The sequence below is a fragment of the Eucyclogobius newberryi genome, unplaced genomic scaffold (genome assembly GCF_026437365.1).
Source record: "Eucyclogobius newberryi isolate DKJ021-1_F unplaced genomic scaffold, fEucNew1.0.hap1 SCAF_21, whole genome shotgun sequence".
Lineage (NCBI taxonomy): Eukaryota > Metazoa > Chordata > Actinopteri > Gobiiformes > Gobiidae > Eucyclogobius > Eucyclogobius newberryi.
In genome coordinates this window covers 21,699,313-21,712,399 of record NW_027315846.1, presented here as the reverse complement: position 1 = coordinate 21,712,399, position 13,087 = coordinate 21,699,313, and the positions used below count along the sequence as shown (strand labels likewise).

At 43.0% G+C, this 13,087-nt stretch overlaps 2 protein-coding genes across 2 annotated transcripts in view; one reads left to right on the top strand and one right to left on the bottom strand.

Annotated features, from left to right (window-relative positions):
- ttll5 (tubulin tyrosine ligase-like family, member 5) overlaps positions 1-3,057 on the top strand; it is a 39,340-nt gene extending 36,283 nt beyond the window's left edge. The window contains exon 31 of the mRNA XM_072458028.1: positions 1,281-3,057. Coding sequence (XP_072314129.1) covers positions 1,281-1,333 — 53 coding nt within the window. The 3' untranslated portion in view covers positions 1,334-3,057. The remainder of the gene's footprint in view (positions 1-1,280) is intronic.
- On the bottom strand, positions 2,842-12,618 carry tgfb3 (transforming growth factor, beta 3). Its single transcript, XM_072458027.1, has 7 exons — positions 11,974-12,618; positions 8,187-8,350; positions 6,969-7,098; positions 6,750-6,857; positions 4,864-5,011; positions 4,004-4,157; positions 2,842-3,583 (listed from the first exon to the last, which is right to left on the bottom strand). Exons 1-7 carry the CDS (start codon positions 12,314-12,316, stop codon positions 3,425-3,427), a joined length of 1,206 nt encoding a protein of 401 aa, XP_072314128.1. The 5' UTR covers positions 12,317-12,618; the 3' UTR covers positions 2,842-3,424.
- Between the last annotated feature and the right edge of the window lie 469 nt (positions 12,619-13,087).

Here is a 13,087-nt window from a genome sequence, read left to right as displayed (position 1 = left end):
AACTTCAGAACGAGTGGCTGGATCCACTTTATCCTCGCATTTAACAGAGCCGGTGTGGGGGTGGTGTTATTGGAGCGGACATGGTCTTTGTGGGGCTTTGGAGTGAGTCAGGGCCTTTTTGTGCCTGTCCAGTTTACCTTTGTGGAGAGATGACTGCACTGGCTGATCACTTCTGACAGGGAGAGCATTCTCTATGATCAGCTGTCAACCGCCATTAATCACAGCAGTCCTTTATCTCTCTCTTGTGCACTCATGTCTTTCTGCTCGTATAACTTCTAAACCCCCTCCTGCCCACGGGCCCCGTCCCCCTGATTTTCACTGGTTCATCATGTGTGCGTCACCCTGCTTCAGTGTTGACATGCGATGAGGGGAATATTGTGACGAGGACCTATCAAAGCGAGTGCACAGATCCAGATTATGTCAGCCACATGTGTTTTACAAGCCTTCCTCTTGAAGTTTTCCTAAAGTTCTCAGGGCTCCATAGATATTGACTGATGAGAGATTTATTACTTGGAGTTGGAGAAAGGAAATGAATGCAGCACTTGTGCCTGGTTTAATGGGACCTTTTCTAGGCTCCACTATCAAACTGGACTCGGATGTTTGGTTCTGGTCTTGCACAGATTAATTGAATTGTTTTTTGAATTGTAGTTTATGCATATTTTGCTCACTTTGGGTGACAACGTGACAGTTACAGTTCCCCATCAACACAAAGGTAGCCAGTTCACACTCCTGTCACTGGATCTGATTGCGATTCAATTTTTGATTTATGTTTGGTTCATCTCTAAATCTTGAATCTAAAGTATTGAATCTGGTGCTAAACCTCTGACAAACCAAACCTAAATTGTGCAATTGGTTTGCTGTGACAACCCCAAATGAAGATACTTGATTTGAACTTAGACTTATGTCAGCTACATTTACCTAATTTTGAAATTGACTCTTATCTCTTGCTTCCTCATATCACTGGAGGCGATGTTTTTCATTTTCTACCTCAGTCAGCCCTCAACGGTGTAAAAGAGCACCAAAATAAATCGTGTGCAAAAGGAATGAAAAGGGACACTGTTAGGAGGAAGCACAAACTCACTAGCATGACCTGTGTTGGGAATGCCTTTTTCGACTGGCCCTGAGCCAAGAGACAGGACAGCAGCCTTAGTCACTCCATACAGAGGCTTAACACCCAACTGCTTTGTCTATTATTAACCCCTGGATCAAAAGTTAGGACAGGGAAAACCGTTCTGTTGCCTCTTTGCCTATTTAAATAACTGCCCTTTCATATCTTGCAGGTCTCTCCACGCACCGCAAAGTGTTTCCGGGCCGGGAGCCGAGCCACAGATGACACGAAGACTGCGACTCGAGACACGGTCCGCCATTGTGCCGCCATGACAGGTGTTTCTGCATGTAACAACAGACGAGACAACAGCGAGCAACATCCGCCAACATTCTATTTATTATTTTTACAATATGGCAACAGACATGTGAGAGGGCGGTGCGCGTAGCCAGCTTTGACGCAGGTTGGGATTTTGTTGCGCGTCTTATGAGATGGCCTTTTCAGCGTGTTTCACACTCCCCCCTCAGCTACATTTAAGAGCTCAACGGCTGCCTGCTTTCATTCTCGTCATACTAGCGACGCCGCTGACATTGCACTGATAGATCGCCTTCAGCAGATGCTTCTTCGTGTCTTTGCCGGCATTTTAACGGCAGGATTCAGAATTCTGTTCAGGATTCAAAGCAGTGGCATTACAAACCAAACAGAATTGACCTTCGCTAGTTTACATGCACAGGGCCGGCACATTTTGGAAGCAGTTTTGAAGTAGTCCAGTTCAAATATTTACCTTGAACTTGTTGTTCATGTTGTTGCCCAAATCAGAGTGCTCATTTGTTGCAAGAGTATGGCCCAGTTTGTTAGCTTTAAAGAAAACTTTAATCGAATTAGATTTGCCTTTTTACTCTACACAGTCATGAACGTGTAACACACTTGAGCTCCAGGACGGTATCATCATTTCAAAGTTTAAAGAGTTTTATATACATTGTTCTTGTGAATCTTTTTATAAATTGTGTTCATAGCTTGAATCTAATTGTTGTGAATGTACTTTTGTTTTTCTGTTATTGCAAGTATTTATTGACTGGTACTTTTGGTGACATAGTGCTGATTCTGCACATCCATGAGGTACTGCGTGGGACCATAGAAATAGTTGACTCAGGGCTTTTAATGGAACAATGTGTCTATGTTACTTATTGGTGGCATTATGTTTATGAATATTACTTGAACTTTAAGCATGAATTATATTTATCAAATATCTGTTGTAATCTGTGCTGCACAACGTTGCCAGATAATGTTTATATACTATTATTTAGACATAATGTTAGAAATAAAATAGTATTAATCAAGTAGAAGTAGTTCTACTCAATAATACAGAGTAAAAAATATTGAATGTTAAGTTTACTTGGGTAAACAGTACTTGAAAGTAGCAATAGTGACTCCAACCAGCTTATTTATCAAGGTGTATTTATACTCATTGACAGAATTACTTTGGTAACAGCAATTCCACACTTCAACTTTAGGATATAATGAGTAAAAGTATTTTGTAGCTTTGTAGTCACATTTGTAGTATTTCAGTTCAGTTGTAGCCTGTGCATGCAGTGATATTAATGTGCATCTTGCATGAACAATGACTGTTTTTTGCAGCATGCAAGATTATTACTGGCACTCAATTGTAGCAACAACATTCATACCTAATACCCATCATGCTGGTTATTGTGTTATTGTAAGTTGAGTAGAAGTGACAATCTCTGCTGAATATCAATAGTTTACAGGCACTTTTTAAACATAAACATAAAACAGAATACTATCCAACAATCCATTTAATTAAAAATGTGTTTTCAAGGGTAATAATAAAGCATTTACACTTTGTGTTCTATTTAAGTGTTCACTTAGTGACATACAATGTTGATAAAACAGAAGGCTTCACTTTCTAAAGAACATCCCTGGGTCCTGTTGTATTCAAGAGGTAAACATAACTATGGAATACTAGTTTGAATAAAGGCTTGTTTTCCAGCATCTCTTCTTTGTCTTTGCCTTACTTCTATGAAACAGCATTTTAATGAACAGTGACAAGTACAGCGTTCATTTCCAGCAAGGACATACAGTTGTCTCTTAACTGTTGATTGTACCTTCTTTTCATGCGTGTTCAGTTTCTTTTTACAATTATGTCATCATAACACATAACACTAATGTTAAAAGTCAAGTTCAAAGAGGTCTGTGTTTCAGTGAAGTGGTAATTGTCTTCATTGTGTGAATGCCTCAGTTTCAGCCTGCTTCTTGTCGGTGGATTTCAGAATCCTTGTACGTTTTTTAGAAGCGAGGGTGAGTGTTCAAACCCTGCTGCCAGCTCCTGAGTAGTGCCAGTCTGTGTCTCTCTCACTGTCTTTAGCTGCACTTGCAGGACTTGACCACCATGTTGGACAGCTGCTCCACTTTGGGCGAGCGACCCACATAATAGAGGATGGTGAGGGGCTCCAGGTCCTGAGGGACACAGCAGGGTGACGCTGATGCCTCTGGGTTCAGAGTGTTGTACAGGCTCAGCAGCTGTGAGAACAGAAGAGTGGTGAGTCAAGAGCTTAAAGATTTTTCAAGCCTTGGTGTTTTTAAATTACTTGGTATCACAATTGTCATTCCAGCTAATAGGATATATTACAAGTGTTGTACAAGTGTTACAAGTAAACTTAATAAAGTAGCTGCAAGTTCATCTACCAACCATATAAGGTTGCTGTCAAAGCCAATTATGTTGATCAAGTTCTGCCATTTGAATTACATTAGCTGTATGTTCAAACATTTACATAAAGAACTGGCAAAATGTACCTTTGTTTTGTATTTGTTTTCTTTCCATGAAAATTAATTATTGTTAATTATATTAATTAAGAACGATGTAAATTGATTGGATTCTAACCCCACCAAAAATGTACTAAGATTGTCAAATTTCAAAAAGAGTTGCTTTTTTGGACTTACTGTGCTGTGGGTTGTGTCAGAGCTGCGTAGGTAGGGACAGGGCCCAGAGCAGAAGTTAGCGTAGTACCCTTCAGGCTGATGGATCCACCTCCAGCCCAAGTCCTGGCGGAAATTAATATATAGTGGTCGCACACAGCAGTTCTCCTCATAATTACTGCAAAGGAGAGAAGACAAGATGGTGCTCAGAAGTCAGACCTGTGTGCATGTGCTTGTGGCCTCAGATCCACAGATGAGAGAGAATTCCACTCTTAGGTGTGCCCTTATTTTCCCTCCTGGAGTCAGCCAAGGTTTCTGACTGTCAGGCTGACAGAGAATCCCCAGAGCCAAGCAGACGGCGTAGACGACCAGGTACTGTTGGCAAGTGCTGGGACAGATCCCAACTTGTACTTCCAATACCTCCGTCACGCTCTTTGACATGATTAACAAGTTAATTCTGCGTGGCTTGGTACCCCCCTTGGCATCTGAAATAAGTTTCCGTTTCATGTTACAGTGCAGTTGGAAAGATGATCCTTCTGTTTTTCCAAGAAAATAACTCATATTCTCTTACAGTATTGACATGATTGTCACAAATTCCATTCCTTGGTAAACAAGACTGAGATTTCAGCCAGTCTTTATATTATAATTGTAGAGCAATTATTACCTGACTGGATCGTATAAGATATCAACCCCAGTTACACGCAAGACCAATTTTCATACTTGAATCAATCGCAGATATAGTGGGAAAATATTTTTAAAAGGCATTTCAACCTAATCAAAAATATTTGGCAACACTGAGGGCAAAGAGAGCAATCAAATATACTTAATATAATATAATAATAATATATATAATTAAAGATATCTTTCAGAGAACTGTTGCTCACTTGAAGCAGTAATTGGTGTCCAGTGCCCTCTTGCGTCTTCGGGATGAAGACTGAGTGTCCAGTCGGTGAGGTGGCAGCATCATGAGGATGAGGTGCGGGTAGAGCTGCTCCTTCTGCTCCTTGTGATGACTCGGATCTTCTTCCATACCTGCGAGTAACAGGTTAAGGACACATTAACACGATGTAGACCTTCTACACGTCTGTCTTTCTCCTCCTCTCACATGATCCCTCCCTGGGCTTCTCACCTCCTCCTCAGGACCAGGGTCTGTTCATCCACTCTAGGCCTGATAGCTAAAGCAGTAGATATCTCCGGAGAGATGCTGCTGGTGAATTTGTCCGGCCCTCTTTAATTCGGGGCCAAGCGTCTGAGCGCCGTAGCGGCACATTCCTTGTGGCTGGCCTATTCCACAGTGTTCCCAGGCCCCGGGGCCCAGGGGCCTCAGCACTAAGTGAGATACCAGAGCAATTGTATTCCCATGCTCAGTGTCTTTTCGTCTTCATAAAAAGGAAATCCATTATCTTACCATAAAGAAAGTCTGTGGATCACTGCATGAAGCACATGCCGATGACAGGGCTGAGGACTTTTCCGACTGAGCTTATAAAAAGTACTACTATAATAGGATTAATATAGTATAAGCAGTAATATTAGGGAATAATACTACTAAATCTGGTTGGATTGATTGTGAAAGGATAAAATGCTCAAATTACTATTTTACAGTGGTTTGCAAAAAAGTATTCGTTCCTTGGAACTTGTTCACATTTTCTAATATCACGACCGCAAACTGAAATAAATTGTATTGGCATTTTTTGAGAAAGAGTAACAAGAAGTTGCACACAATTGTGAAGTGGAAGGAAAATTTTACATGATCCCTAGATTATTATTTTTTTTATTAAAAAAAATTGAAAAGACTTTTCCCTGAGTGCAACCAATTGCTGCCAATTGAGACCAAAATTGAGCTTTTTGGCCTGAAGGCAAAATGCTCTGTGTGGTGGAAAACTAACAGGGCACATGACTCTGAACACACCATCCCCAGTGTCACACATGGAGCAGCATCACGCTGTGGGGCTGCTTTTCTTCAGCAGGGACAGAGAAGCTGCTCAGAGCTGATGGGAAGATGGATGGAGCCAAATACAGGGCAATCTTTGAGAAAAACCTGTTGGAACCTAAACATGCAGAGCTACAGTGGAATGGTTTAAACCTTCAAGTGTTAGAATGGTCCAGTTAAAGACCAGACCTAAATCCAATCGAGAATCTGTGGCAAGATCTGAAAACTGCTCTCCACAAACCCTCTCCATCAAATTTGACTGAGCTTGAGCTGTTTTGCAAAAAAGAATGGGAACGAAGTCTTTAGGTGTGCAAAGCTGGTAAAGACAATCCCCAAAAGACTTTCAGGCGTAAGCGCAGTGAAAGGTGGTTCCACAAAGTATTGACCCGGGGTGACCAAATACTACTGCATACTCTATATTGGTTGTTTGAGACATTCTGTTTGATTATATGCACAAAAGAAAATGTGATTGACATCAAAGAAGGGCAGAAATCATCAGTTGCACTAATGAAAATTACCCGATTAACGACTTAAATATGTTGCCTAGTTGATCAAACCTAGTGACACAAAAGTGTGTCAATTTGTTAATTAACAAAGAGATTCAACACAAACCCAGTGCTCTTAAACATAACATATCTGTGTGTGGACACTATCCAGGAAGAACAGTCTGAGTTCTACTCTGTAATTCATAACATTTCTCCAAATAATTTACACCGCCTACTATTAGTACTTCTCATAAAAAAACAGTCTTTAAACTCAAAAAAGCCGTCTAATCACCTTGACCAAACACTGTTTGTATGTGTTTAACTGTATTAACTTGTCATTTAGAAAGAGTCTCACCTTTGAACTTGACCTCCAGTACCTCATTGGCATTTTCGATGATGTCCCCGTTGGGTCTAAATGTGTGGCAGGGACAGTGGACGCTGATCTCCAGGCCCAGGTTAGTCTCTGCACAGACACAAGCGGAGGGTATTTAAATGCTCCTTATCTCCTTGTAGCCTGTGTCAGATGTAAATGAAGCGTAAAGTTTGAAATGTAATGAGGTATGAACACACTCACGTCTGTACATGAGCCACTCCCTCACTGTGTCGGTCACATCGAAGGAGACCCACTCGGGGGTCCCTTTGGTCAGGACGTTCTTGCCCCCAATGTAGCGCTGCTTGGCTTTAGGGTCGTCTTTCTGAAGGATCTGTGAGAAAGAATGGTTGAAAATGTGAGCCAGCTGCATAAACTTTGTGTTCCACAAAGAACCAGAGCTGTCTGTCTAGAGCCAGACTCTCCGGGACGCCCTGGGCCAAACGTCTTCTCATCATGGAAAAAGTGACTCCTTGTGTTGATATCCCCTTTTTGCGAGTTAATGCCTGCGTGTTACCCTTCTGCCAATGACAACCTGATTGTCCTTCACGCCATTAGGTCCAATATTGGGTGTTCAAATGTAGGGTCACAGAGTTCAGAAAGCAGATATCTCCACTGTTAATGTGCTGAGACCACAGCTTTACAGAAGAACAAGAATGCGAGTGACCAGACGAGCAGTTCCCTATATAAAGCCGTTTATCTTTTTGTGAAAAATGTGTTTGGAGGTGCCCCATTGCTCTGCTAGGATAACCAGAATCCTGAACAATGTCAGCATCTAATCTGTCTTCCTGTGGGACTGAGGGGCCAGTGTGCTGCCAGTGTCAGCCCTTTGCCAATCAGCTCCAGTCTGCAGACTGTGGGGGCGACTGCAGCTCTGTTTACTGCCTCCACTAGGCGACCCTGCCCTATCTCCTCCTGGCCCCTGGAAACAATCTGAGGCTCTGACAGGCTGCATTCAGCCCTGGCCAGGCCTGCCTCAGAGGCGGTATGCAGCCCAGAGACGCTTGTCTCCCTGGCAGGAAATGTTGGAACCTGATCATTACTCCTAGCCTCTCGTGGGAGATTAATGAGAAAACTTTGAAAAAATATATCCATCTTCATATGCCATGCACTGACATCTGACATACTTGTATTCAAAGTAAAGAAAAAAAACAAAAAACAAATAAAGCCCGAACATCAGAGGTGCAGGTGTAGACCACTGAGGATTTCAAAAAGAACTGACGACTGGTGAGCTTGAGTTTCTTTAAGACGGCTGTGCAAGCTCTTAAATCAATCCATTTGACTGTACACACATGGAAAAATGATCAAGCGGTTGGACACCCAAATAAATGTTTTTACCCTCCTCCCTGAGCTGAGAGAAGGTGAGCCCTTGCCCCCCACAGTGGAGCACTAACAGGAGAAATGAGCAGCAGGCTCACACACCTGGTACAGCTCGATCCTCTGCTCGTTCCTCTTGGCAGCTGCATTCGGGACCCTCAAAGCGCGGAACTCAGCCCGGAACAGGTTGGTGGAGTTCTTCTCCATGATAGACACATTGAAGCGGAAAACCTTGGAGGTGATGCCTTTTGGGCAGTAGATGAGGTCATCTGTGAAAACAGTAACTCAAATGAATCCAGGTCATTTCACATGCCATCTCACTATGTTTTCTGATGCAAATCAATTTCATGGCTTAATAGTCAAATTTGAAAATATGAAGCTAACCACAGAGCATCTGCTTATGCTTTTCCAGCTTGCCTGTTTGCAACAAGTGAAAGAGATGAAATGAAAACCAAATGTTGCATGTGGTGGACAGTGGAACACAGACTGCTCCCTCTAGCCTCACAGCCGACAGGTGTTCACAGAAATCAAACCAAATCACTGTGCTTCCGGGGACCAAGTGTTGTAGTTGGAAACACATGGCATCACTTACTCCAGCCCCATGTCTGAGCAACCAGCCCAACACGATTGTGACGGGCGGACCACTGAGCTCTTGGAAAATCATATCAGAGAGCAGACTGTATCTTCTAACAGATTGTGTAGGAGCAGTGACCTTCAGCCATGATGTGTCTCTTTCTGTCAAATCTCCTGACAGCTTTCTCTCAGTAGTGTTGAATAGTGTGTTTATTAACTGGGCTCGCACATGCGATGGAGTGGAAAACAAGCAGGATTTTACGAGAGCAGTGGAAACCATTATTTACAGCCAAGATATACCTATTGGTGCACGTTTCAGTTTTATTACGGGGCCTCCCTGTTCCCTGCGGCAGACCGGGGCACTGCAGCTTCGGGGCGAGCTGTTCCTATGTCATGCGAGCACCTCTCCAAGTATCTGTACTTTGTTTGACCCATAATTCCATCTTTAGCATTCTCCCAGCCATTATCTGAGATTTCCATGATTATATCCAGGTTTCCCTATTTATAGCTAACCTTCAGCTTTTGCAGACAGGCTGATATGTGTCCAGCGTTTCCACATGATCTATAAGGAGTAGTAGCCTTGTCCTCCCTTGGCTTGCCCCCACCCTCTCCACATGAACAGTAGGTGGAAAGCCCCCTCTTCAAGGAGAGATTTGAAATTCTAATCAGGTTTTTGGTTTCATTTTGGGTGACCTCATCTATTCCCCATCGTGTGGTTTAAGGTGGATTATGCATTACGGTTTGTTATTGCAAAGTCTGATATTGCCGGCGATTTGTTTGACACTGATGATGGGATCGCATCGTTTGTGTGACTGAAATGCCTGAACCGATTGTGTGACACCAGCTCTTTATCTAACAATGTTAAATGGTTAAGCTTGTTTAATGTGTGCAAATAATCCACGAGTCATCTTTTATAAATATCACATCGAGTTACAAGATTACAGAAGTAAATAAATGAAAATGGTTGGAAGTACTACCGACTTGGCTCAATTACGCACAGTTTTATTGTGAGGCGTTTACTTTTACATGCTTGCAAAAGAGTATTTATAGCCACATATAAAAGCCAAAGCAAGACATTTATGCCCAGTTGATCCCATTTTCATATTATCACTCAATTAATTCGAACGAAGATATGCAATAAACAGGAGATTAGGCTGTGTAATAAGGCTGGAAGACAGACTGAGGTTGTTGTGCCTCACCCTGATGTTGCAGACCACAGTCCCACACTGACACGCGCCCGGCCTGCTGCCTCCACCACGGCTGCTCCACACCAATCACCCTCTGCTTCACCCTCTGCTTCACCCGCTGCTTCACCCGCTGCTTCACCCTCTGCTTCACCCTCTGCTTCACCCTCTGCTTCACCCTCTGCTTCACCCTCTGCTTCACCCTCTGCTTCACCCTCTGCTTCACCCTCTGCTTCACCCTCTGCTTCACCCTCTGCTTCACCCTCTGCTCTACTGGCTATTGGTGGTGGAGGACAGTAAAGTTAGCAAGAAGCTGGAGATGCTTGTTCAGGGGTTTCAGTCACATTCAGTATTATGTGGCCACTTTGCCCCCTCTTTTTTATTTTTTTATTTTCCCCCACAGATTTATAGTTGACGTGTTTTATCCCCTTTCCAATCCTATGTGTTGGAATTTGTTTAGATAATATTTCTGATGATAAACCACAAAATCTTGTTTGTTACTACACCCCAGTAGCCCAGTGACTGAACACATAAAGAGTAGGTTTAAAGTAGGTTAATGATACAAAATAATGAACTATTTTAATATTTTGTTGTTTAAAATCTTGAAAAACATTGTTGTAGGTAAAAAAACTACATTTCAACTGACTTCAATGCTAAGAATCAATAGAAGTTTAATGATTTGGTTGTGGTATTGTTTCCCAAGCCCAAAGAGCTCTGCGTCGTTTTATCCTAATGACATCATAGCTCTTTTCTCCCATAGATCACAGTCTGTCTTCAACAAATTACCCCACGTTTTACTGGCTCAACTTTTAAGTCCGAGTTTTCACTGAAGCTCAAAGAGTTTGACGTGCAGTGTTTCAAAAGTGGGGATCCAAATGACTTCACCTTTTTCAGGTTTTTGCAAATCAGCGCTTGACATCCAGAGCATTGTGTTGACTGAGATTTGGCTCATTTAATTGCACTTTGATTTGCATCTGTAATATTTCAGAGATGAAGACCTTCTGTTTAACTTTTTATGTGGGGTTTTAAAAAAAAAAAAAGAAGAAAAAAGCAGCCAAACTTGACTGGATTCCCGCACACTCCCACTCTCCAAAAGCAGTGCATGTAAAAGTCATTATATCCAGCAGGAATGAAAATGAAGCAAACTGCAAAATGATCAAGGTGACAGACATTATGTTGCTGCACACTAAAATTACTCAAAGAAAATTACATAACGGAAAAAAATAAGTGTTAATTATTGGTCCTGGCAGTGACTGGTGTCCATAGTAAGCAAAGTGAGTGTCCTGTAAAAGGCCTACAGTGCGACCTACTGTATGTGATGTCTCGGGCACGTGGCCATCAGTGATCCCACTCCTTAGGCCTGTGTTTGTTTTGGGCGCTCTGGCTACCTCTGACCAGGGGATCAACCCGAGCTGTGTATTTTGAATGTCAGAAGCACTTTGTGGGAGCTGTGAAACACATTTGATTCAAGGCTTAGGTTGAAGACTCTGTTTAGTGTCAGGGCACTGCATAAACACCTGTTGATTTCAAATACCATGAGCTAATCAGCCTCTGGCCATGAATAGGCGCCAGTCCAACTCCTCCACTCCACTTTCTCTGGAGATTCAGTCAGTCAGCTACTGTTTCTCCTTTTTGGAACAATCAGCGGAGCATATTTTATACAGGAAATACCATTATAACTGGACAAGAGAATTAGATCAAAACACAGTCTCAGCTTTTCGCTATTTGAGAGTAATTGTGAGAAATATAATTGTATAACAGTGGAAAAAATATTGGGAAACTCAGTCAGAAAATGGAAATGAGGTATTGGAGTTGGCAACATAGTAGACTTAACTGCCTGAGAATTTTCCTTTCAGAGGAATGTGTCAGACTTTATGCCGGAGTTCCCATGGCTTTGGTGTGAAGTATGTATCAGGGAAGAGCGCTCATTCCAATTTCTTATTTTGCTCCTTTGTATGACGCGCCACGAAAGCACCTTTGCCTTAAAAGTTGCCCAACTGAGGAGGAGACTGCACAGTGGAAACGCATTTATTTTCCATCTGGATAACGTGACTAACTCCTTCTTTCACTGCATCAAAGACAGGCGAAGTCGGACTACGTGCCCAGTCCAAATGAGTCCAAAGATGTGTACTTACTGTTTTCAGGACCATTGATCATGTTGAACTTGTAAATCTCTTTTGCATAGTACTCTGTCTCCGTGTTATCCTGGCCACAACTCTGCTGCTTGTCCCGTCCCAGCTCCTCAATGAGCTCCTTGGTGCTGTTATAGAGGGCGAGGACCTGGTAGGGGACCTGACTGGGACCAGTGGTCTGAGGCGGACTGGTCAGCCGGAGTTTACTGAGAATCTGTCCCCGCACTGCTTCCATTCTCTTCTTCTTGATGTGGTCAATGTCCACTGTGGTGCAGGTAGAGAGAGTCAGAGTCATTGTCACACTGTTTAGGAAGAGGAAAAGGAGAAGTGCTTTGCGCAGATTCATATTTAGGCAACTGCTGTTCACTCACGGCCGGTGACTGTCAAAGGCAGAGACTCCCGCACTGAGCCCCGATGTGAATCCAATCTCTGTTTACTCATTCAGGTCGTTAGTGAGTTCGGCTCTCGGAGGAATCCCATGTTTGTCAAGTGCTATGTCATCTTCGCGAAAAGTGCGTGAGTGTGAGCGCAAATCCGTGCCATGGTGATGAATGTGCTCAGCTCGTCTTTAGAACTCGCGGTGCTTCTCTTCATTCCCCTTGGCACCGCGTGACTTTAGTCCCTGGGAATAAGACGCTGGCTCATCCACTTGTGCGCCTGGAGTCAGTGCGCCTCTTGACTCCTCCGCTACAGACTCACGCGCTCTGTGCTCGGTCGCTGAGCGCGTCCACGCGCTGCTTTGTGCGCTGTGACGTTGTGACGTGTTGGTGGGCGTGGCTGTGGCAGGGCAATTACATCCACAGCGTAAAGCAGCGATTCATGCCGTAAAAGAAGTTTAAATGAGACGTTTTCGTCAGACCTTAAACGCTCTTTTGTATTGCACGTGTGCAGCAGACACATTGGATAACTTGAATTGCCAAATATAACGTGAAGAATGGGGTATAAATCTAAATGCTGATTTGGTCGATAAAGTGATCCATATTATAGGGTGATATAGAATTTACACCATCAAGATACAATATAGATGATAAGTTTAGTCGGCCTGGAGAACAGATATGACACTGATGGCACTTCAGCATGTAAACGGGCCTACAGCGACATCTAGTGTTCAACACAA